Raw genomic sequence first — 9,336 nt, 5'->3', positions numbered from 1 at the left:
ACTATATGAGTAAATACTTTCAAAAAATTGGATAGATTGAAATTTTTTTCTACAAAATACTATATGTAGTATATACTATAGCTACTCCATACAGCATGTCATTCATATATATATGGGAAGATAACCACTACCTATATATAATATAAATGATATAAAATCCCACAAGTGCCGGATCATATCAGAATAATATAAAGAAATAAAACAAATAGTAGATCCAAGCTGGTGCAACGTGAAATGCCTCGTCTGATCCGAGTGTGCAACTAGTACTAATAAAACAGCCACTTGCGTATATACGAAACTGACAACAACGCCATTGGTTCCGTCGTCGCCGCCTGCATGTACTTGTGGATTCCTCCGACCATTGTGCTTGTGTTTTTTGTCTCCATCCAATTAATCACAACAATTAATCACAAGTACAGTCACACCTAGATAGTTTATAGAACTCAAAATAAAATTATTGATCCAAGATCATATTACTATAAATAAGCACTCCTCCTTGCCCACCAATTCAAAACCAAGAACATGGGGGACTCATCTGTGACACCTCTTCTACTGGACGACAACGAAAAAAAGCAGCCTCGCAGCCTTGACGCCAGAATCGAGGAGTGCATCAGCCAGTTCGGGTGGGCGCAGCTTATCCAATCCGTGCTTGTGTCGCTATCGTGGGCCTTCGACGCCCAACAATGCTTCATCAGCGTCTTCACTGACACCCTCACCGACTGGTCTCTACAGAACTCCAGCCCCTTCCTGACCGGCCTCCCCGCCTCCTCCTTCTTCATCGGTTGCGTCGCCGGTGGACTCCTCCTCACCCCTCTGGCCGACTCCTGCCTCGGCCGCAAGAACCTCCTCATCCTCTCCTGCCTACTCATGTCCCTCTCCGGCCTCCTAACCGCCTCCCTCGCGACCGACGTCTTCACCTACTCCCTCCTCCGGTTCGCCTCCGGCTTTGGCCGTGCCTCCATCGGCACATGCGCCTTAGTCCTCTCCGGTGAGCTCGTCGGCTCCCGCTTTCGCTCCCACGTCGGCATCATAGGCTTCGTCTTCTTCGCCCTCGGCTTCGCCTCCCTCCCGGGGATAGCCTACCTCAACCGCCACTCCTCCTGGAGGTGTCTTTACATGTGGACGTCCCTACCCGCTCTCCTCTACACCCTCACCCTCTACTTCTTCGCCCGCGAGTCCCCTCGCTGGCTCTTCGTCCGCGGCAGCCGTGAAGAGGCCGTCAAGACCATCAACAGCATCTCCTCCTTGCCCGACCCCAACTCCCTCATCACTCTAAGCTTTTACACCCTCGACACCACCACCGCCCTCACGTCCGACGTCTACTCCGCCATTCGGATCCTAGTCTCAAGGAAATGGTCATCCTGCCGCCTCCTCCTTATCATGACCATCACGTTCGGCCTCGGGGTCGTCTACTACGGGATGCCTCTAGGCCTCGGGAACCTCTCCTTCAACCTCTATATAAGCGTCGCCATGAACGCATTCATGGAGCTTCCTGCGTCTCTTGCGACGTTTTTTCTAATTGGAACCATAGATAGGAAGAGCTCTTTACTCATGACCACCACTATAAGCGGTGTCTGCAGCATCTTCTGCGGGGCGTTCACCGGATCAAAGACGATGCAGGTGGCACTTGAGCTGGTGTCGTTCATGAGCGGGACCACCGCGCTCGACATAGCCTTGATATACACCATGGAGCTCTTCCCGACGTGCGTGCGCAACTCGGCGCTGTCAATGGTGAGACTGGCGCTAGTGTTTGGGGGTGCGTTTGGGCCGGTGCTGGCAGCTGCCGGCCGGCAGAACGAGCTCGTGACATACGGGATTTTCGGGGCGGTGGTGTTGGTGACTGGGGTGTTCGTGGTGTGGCTGCCGGAGACGAGGGGATCGGAGCTATGTGACACCATGGAAGAAGAAGATTGCAAGAGGATGAGTGTGGGATTGTTAGTCTGAAATGGGGTTTATGTCTTTATCCATCGCCATTATCTTAAGTTTATGTGGAAGGCCGTATAAGACAACTTACATCAATGACAACTACTGCAAACGATCTTACGTAAAACAAGAAATTACAAATCAAATCGTTATCGGAAGACATGTCGCTAGCTAGTTAAAGTTAGCTAGCAAAGAAAAATTTAAGAATTAATTACGTATAGATTACTATTGTTTGTCACAGTCTTTCTAGTTTATCGTTTTTGGCTTCTTGTCAATGTCGCCGTTAATTGATTAACGTTCATGAAATTGGAGCTACATTATAAATGACAGTTTATAAAATGGTTTGTTAGTTTAATTTACATGACTTATGATTTATATAGAATGTATTAACAAAATCCTAGAAGATTTGGAATAAGATTTGGTTTAAAATACAATAAAATAAAAAAACCAATTAAGGTCTAAAATAACAAATATTCAATTTAAGTCATTCATAACAAATCTCCATTCCTCTAGGTATATTCTACAAATATACCATGATAGTGTGAGATGAACAAACTTTTCCCTTTGCCTCAGAATTACCCCACAGTACAACTAACGATCTTTGATGTTGAGGAAGTCAAGACAGTATTGGAACTTGCTCTCAAGATTTAGTTTGATGCATATAAATCAGCGGGTTATCAATTGTCCAACTTTCTTCACCTGAATTCTCTTATCATTCATCAGAAAATGATACATGACATCAATGTGCTTCGTCTTCTAATGATTGACATGATCCTTGGTTAGGCATATTGCACTCGATTTGTCACAATACACTAAAGCGTGATCCTGATGTAGGCTTAGATCATTAACCAGTCCCTTTAACCATATTCCCTCCTTAGCAACTTATATCAAAGCCATATACTCCGCCTCAATAGTAGACAAAGTAACCATAGGCTGTAGAGTTGCCTTTCAGCTTACCACAAAACCTCCTAGAGTGAATACATAACCAGTCACGGATCTCCTACTATGCACATCTCCAGCATAATCAGAATCTGAGTAATCAACAACCAAACACTGAGTGCCGTTTTCATAACAAAGACCGATATCAGATGTACCTCTAAGGTACCTAAAACCTCTTCACAACTTGCCAATGTTCCATCCCAAGGTTGACCATGAATCGACTTGCCACACTAACATCGAATGCTAAATCGGGCTGAGTGCAGACCATAGCATACATCAGACTCCCAACTACACTAGCATATGGGACTCGGGACATGTACTCTTCATCCTGACTTGTGTACATCCCAACTTGTTGTTAGATTCCATTGGAGTATCTATAAGCTTGGGTGACGACATTCAGAATCTGCTTAATATCTTCTTGATGTACCCTTCTTGTGAGAGGAAGAGTTTTCTCTTCTTCCTATCCCAATAAATTTCAACTATCAAAATTTTACGAGCAACACCCAGATCTTTCATCTCAAACTCTGCACTGAGGGAACCCTTAAACTTCTGAATGTATGACTTATTCCTAGCAACAATCAACATATCTCAACATATATAACCAGATAAATGCATGAACCACCTTGCACCTCATTGTAGTACACCAAATAATCATACAAACATCTTCTGTAGCCAAGTTTCTTCATATAATGCCAAACCGCTTATACAACTGCCTTGGAGACTTCTTTATCCCGTATAAGAACTTCTTCAACTTGCATACATGGTTTTCTTTTCCTGAAATCTGGAATTCATCTGGCTGAGACATGTATGTTTCCTCCTCCAACTCTCCATACATGAAAGTTGTTTTCACATCTAATTGCTCAAGTTCTAGGTCCTGATGTGCAATATTCCTAGTAAAACCCCGATGGAGATATGTTTGACGAGTGGTGAGAAAATCTCGTTGTAATCTACTCCATCTCTTTGACTTAAAAATCTTGCAACCACTCGTTCTTTGTACTTTATACCTTCAGCAGTACACATTCCTTCTTTCTTCTTGAAAATACACTTGCATGTGACTACCTTTCTATAAGTAGGTAATTTAACCAACTCCCAAGTCTGATTCTTATGAAAAGACTCCATCTCTTCTTCCATTGCAGCAAGCCATTGTGTTGACTCACCCCCATATATTGCAGCTTTGTAGGTAGATGTCTCATTATCCTCCACCTTTTCGGCCACCTACAATGCATATCATACCAGATGATCGTGGACCTATACGTCACTAGAGGTTGGATTTCGATCCTTCTTTTCGGTCTTGAGCAATAATTCGCTGCATACAACTTCATCAAAGCTTGTTTCGGGTAATATAGTTTCAGATTGATTTGTGTCTTGCTCATTATTAGTAAACAATTATGGTAGTTGGTTTTCGACCAAGAGCCTCTTTCTCTGCTATATCACTAGTTTTCTCTTTGGATTTCAGCATCAAATTTTCATAAAAGATTACACTCTTTCTCAGTATAATCATGTTTATCAAACCATATTTTATACCATTTCACAACAATAACATACCTCATGAAAACTCCCTTCTTAGCTCTTGGCTCTAACTTACCCTCATTTATATGATAATAAGCTATGCGACCAAAAACACTTAGATCTAAGTAATCAGCCGCACTTCCAGTCCACACCTTGTAAGGTGTTTTGCAGTCAATACCTATTTGTTGGCTCTGATTGACCAGGTAGAAGGCCGTTGTAAATGCTTCATCCCAGAATCGTATAGGAAGGCCAACATTTGAAAGCATGTATCTTACTTTCTCCAAAAGTTTATGATTCATTCGATCTGCTACACCATTTTGCTGTGGTGTATACCTGATTGTGTTATGCCGAGAAATTCTCTCATCCCTGCAGAACTCATTAAACTTAAATGAACGAAGTTCTAGACCATTATCTGTTCACAACCTTTTGACCTTCTTTTCAATTTGATTATCAACTAGGGTCTTCCAGTCCTTGAACCTATTGAACGCCTCTCCTTTAAGCCTCATCAAAAACACCCACGTCATCCTAGAGTAGTCATCAATGATAGACAAAGAGTACGTGTAACCACTCAAAGACTCAACACGGGAACGACCCCAACAATCTGAATGAATATAATCCAACATGCCCTTTGTTCAATAAAAAGCCTTAGAAAACTTGCTACGATGTAATTTCCCAAACACACAATGCTCACAGAACTCTAGACCCTGGATCTTGTGACCTCCAATAAGATCTTCTTTTGACAGAATTTGCATTCCGTATTCACTAATATGAGCAAGTCTCATGTGACATAGTCTGGTTAGATCAGCAGCCTTAACCACTGATGCAACAGTTGCAGAACATGTTACTGTTGAACCATGTATGACATATAAAGTTCCCTGCCTGATGCCTCTTAGAATCACATTTGAACCTTTGCACACATTTAGAACTCCATCTTTTCCTTAATAACTGAAACCCTTACTATCCAGCAGATTAAGAGATATCATATTCTTCTGTAAGAGTGGAACATGCTTGACTTCCTTGATTGTACAGAATTTCCCATCATGTGTTCTGACCCTGAAAGGGCCGATCCCAACAACCTTGGGCACAAAGCCGTTTTCCATACAGACATTAGAGCCATCTACACAGGTATATGTTGGGAACAACTCCCTTGTTGGACAGATATGATACGATGCTCCAGAATCAAGAATACGTACACACATCAGAATAATGAGTTTTTCATTAGCAACAAGCACAATATTATTTTCAGAATCAGCATCATCTTTTGCTACTACGACAAAACCGGATTTGTGCTCTTGTTGATGCTTCTTCTTCTTAGGACAGTCATTCTTCCAATGGTCCTTTTCTTTACAGTAGGCACATACGTCCTGTGGTAATTTAGGGTTTGATTTATGCTCTTGCTTCTGATACTTCTTCTTCTTACCCTTCTTACCATCCTTGCTTCCACTAACCATCAACCAGGAAGCCTGATTTTCTGTACCCAACCCGACTGCATTATGATGCAGTTCTTTGTTGCGGAGTGAAGACCTAACCTCTTCTTGCGACACGATTTATTTTCCAACAATAAAAGACTCATTCTCATATGACAGAGGTATAGAAATCAATAGTATTAAGGCAGTATCCTCACCCACCTTTTCATCAATATTACGCAAATCAAACATAATAGTATTCAATTGATCTAGGTGGTTGTTGAGGCTAAAAGTCATTCTGCCTATCAAAGATACCCAACTAACGAATCCACTAGTAAAATGGTAAGAAGAGGTCGAATCCCAAGAGAGCCAGAACGATAGTTTCTTTCTTATTATGCTACCTAGTAGTAACAATTGGGGTTTTTTATGTCGAATCTTAATTGACTAAGCAATTAAGCAAATATGAAAGCAATATTGGTTGGGTTGTAAATAATTATGGATATGAAGCTCACTCCTTCTATCATCAGCGCATTATTCAATTGGAATGTTAATCATCGAGTTCTACTAACTTATATTCTGAATTGGTTAATCCGGTTGTCCTACTCTTTGTTCGTAAATAACAATTAGTCCAAATAGTCCTAGACACCCTTATTAAGCAATAACCAAGGAAATCCCAAGATTCAAAAGCATAACAACATGAAGATCAAAGATAAGTAGGCCTATGTAATACCATTGGCAAATCGCCGATACTCGACACAGGTTTATAATCTCTACACAATAAGCACTCGCAAATAGTTTATGCAAATTCTGCTCGCTACCTAAAGACAAGACTTTTCAAATCGAATTATCAAGCCTAGCAATATGATGGATAATAATCAATCTAGTTTGCAACCTAGATAAAATCAAGGTCAATCAGTGAAACTAATAAAGCACAAGAGATCATAAAATAATCCTTAAATTAAATATAGAACATAAACATAAGAATTCTCACAACAAACCTAGAACAATGGCTTCAGCCTAAAGAGAGAACTATAATGAACTTAGCCAAACATAGCCATCGAAAGCAATGAATACATATGAATGATTGATGTGAAAACAAACCACGGAAGATGGTGAAAGTGGAACAAAGGTGGAAGCTTTCTCTTGGCTGCTGCTGAATTCTACGTTAATGAAAGTGGTGAAAGAATGATGAATTAGCGATGATTCTAACCTAATTTCCTAAGCCTTATATAGTCTCTAATAAAAGGGAATAAAAATAAATGCAAATAAATCAAATGTTGTGGAAATAACTAATAAAATCTCGGATCAAATCTTCAATTAATGGGCCGTCCGTGTCCGCGTCACGATCGTGACACAGGGTCACGATCGTGATTTTGCTCCAGTTCTCAGTCATGTGGATGGTCACGATCGTGACAGAGGATCTCGGTCGTGACACCTCAACTGCGGCCAAGTAACGATCGTGACATACCTGTCTCGGTCGTGACGTCTTTAACTGAGGCTGAATCCTTGTCGTGATGCTCCATCTCGGTCGTGACTTCTTCTCCTGAGATGGACTTCGATCTTCTGCAAGCGTCGAGGCAGCTCGGCTTCGCCTCTCGGCTTCTCCTGGGGTGTAGGTGTGGCATACTTCCTCTAGCTCCATCCAGAATGCACTAAAAGTGAGCACAACCGGGATCTCCATAATAAAACCACTAAATACCGCTTACGAGTATCTTGCTAATCCATAAATGAACTCCAAACCGGATTCCGGGCATACCACTCGTTAAGCACCTAAACACCACTGAATCTAATCTAATAATCGCTAGTTAACACCATATAATAAGCTCCTATCAAACTTCCCCACACTTAAACCTTGCTTGTCCTCGAGTAAGCAAAATAAAACTCACTCCTCCTATAAGCACAAAGGTCTGTAGTAAGTGTAGAGACAGTCTACTAGCGACTACACTTCAAACTCCAAGTGTAAACAAGCTCTAACCTAACTCCGACCTATCTTCTTATCTCACCGAGATGACCTACCCAAATCTCTCCTTATGTCTCCACTTCATATGTCACCACTCCATAACAATAATCAAATCGAACCAAGTGATGCACAATAAAGCACAAGTGGACTCCTAATCTCCTCTAAGGGTAAGGGTACATATATAATGATAATGAAGATAAAAATTGAGTCTCCCACTCGCTTATACACTTCTTATACCTCCTCTTCAATTAATGTACTAAACCACTAATTAATATCATCAAACCATACATCACAACCACCAATCCTAATCAAAAAATCTTCATGGCACAACCACAACAATATGCATCCAACTCTAAGAAATAGAAATCTAATCCTAGAATCTACTACAACCGCCAATAATGTGTAACAAATCTAATGAAATAGTGAAAGGGTGAGCATGCAAAGTACGGATGTCAATAAGCTCAAAAACAAAAGAATAAAAGGCTAATTACTAACTTCTTATCCCTCCTTGGTGAATCCTAAAAACCCAAGACCATCCTTCAACTCCCTTCTTATGTCTCCGACGCTAATAAATGATGCAATCAACCAAATAATCACAAACAATATAATCCCGGCGCCCTTTCGGGTTTTCACCAAAATCCTAAAGTGGTAGGAACTATTTTTCTTTTCTTCATTTTCAAGCACCCAACTTTTCCTTCTTATCCATTTTTACTTGCCTGGTTCTTTTGTTCTTTTATTTTATTTTATTTTATTTTTTTGTTGGAGCCCCCTTTTTAATCCAATCACTTCTTACTCTCCTAGGTTTTTCTGATTTTTTTATAGTAATAAAAGCAAACACTAATACAAAAAGAGTCAAATACCCCATAGGAAATATCTCTGGCTTGTTTTACATGAGATATAAAACTGAAAATAATTAACCACATATCATATACACCATACGTGGAAATAGTCCGAGACATATAGGTAACCAAATATCACGGGCTAGTATTACACGAGATATAAAGCTAGACTTTTTTTACAACCAATCTAATACCTCATTTATAGAAAATCAAATACACCATATATAGAAAATCAAATACACCATGGGGCAAATTTTATTTGGGCGCTTATTTTTACAATCTCCCGCTTCTCTATCGGTCTAAATTTCGTTTGCCAAGTGAGCAGACAATTCATTTGCGCTTAACTTTTCAATTTCATTTGCGAATTCCTCGGTGCTTCTTCTCCATCGCATGCGAACTTCGTCGGCGTGTGTCCCCTCCATTGCCTCTCCATCGCATGCGAACTTCCTCGGCGTGCGTTTGAGTTTACTCAAACGGGATGAGCCGGCCGCTCCAGTTACGATGACCGAGTCAAGACCTGTTTCTGGATTCGCCGTTGAAGGAGGGAGTCCCGGCGTCGAGCAGGACAAAAAAAGAGGAGGTGGCCGAGAACGAGAGGGAGGTGCGAGGAAGAGAAAGGTTGGCTTCTGCCTGATTCGGTTGGCTTCTGCCTTCAAGTTCCCCGAAATTCTTTGCGGTTAGTGTATTTTTTTGAATTCTCTCCCTTTTGCTTCAGTATCCTTGAATCTTAATGTCATCTTCTATTCTGATGTAGCCGTCT

The 9,336-nt window shown here is 41.2% G+C and overlaps 1 protein-coding gene across 1 annotated transcript; it reads left to right on the top strand.

The window, feature by feature from the left end:
* Positions 1-522: 522 nt before the first annotated feature.
* Positions 523-2,098, top strand: LOC141247276 (uncharacterized). The gene is made up of 2 exons (XM_073669199.1): positions 523-1,934; positions 1,984-2,098. Exons 1-2 carry the CDS (start codon positions 523-525, stop codon positions 2,096-2,098), a joined length of 1,527 nt encoding a protein of 508 aa, XP_073525300.1.
* The last annotated feature ends 7,238 nt before the right edge of the window (positions 2,099-9,336 follow it).

Source organism: Phyllobates terribilis, unplaced genomic scaffold, assembly GCF_046119375.1.
Source record: "Phyllobates terribilis strain yellow unplaced genomic scaffold, ASM4611937v1 Scaffold_2867__1_contigs__length_101795, whole genome shotgun sequence".
NCBI lineage: Eukaryota > Metazoa > Chordata > Amphibia > Anura > Dendrobatidae > Phyllobates > Phyllobates terribilis.
Note: the sequence above shows the minus strand (reverse complement) of the source record. Positions and strands in the feature narration are given on the sequence as shown.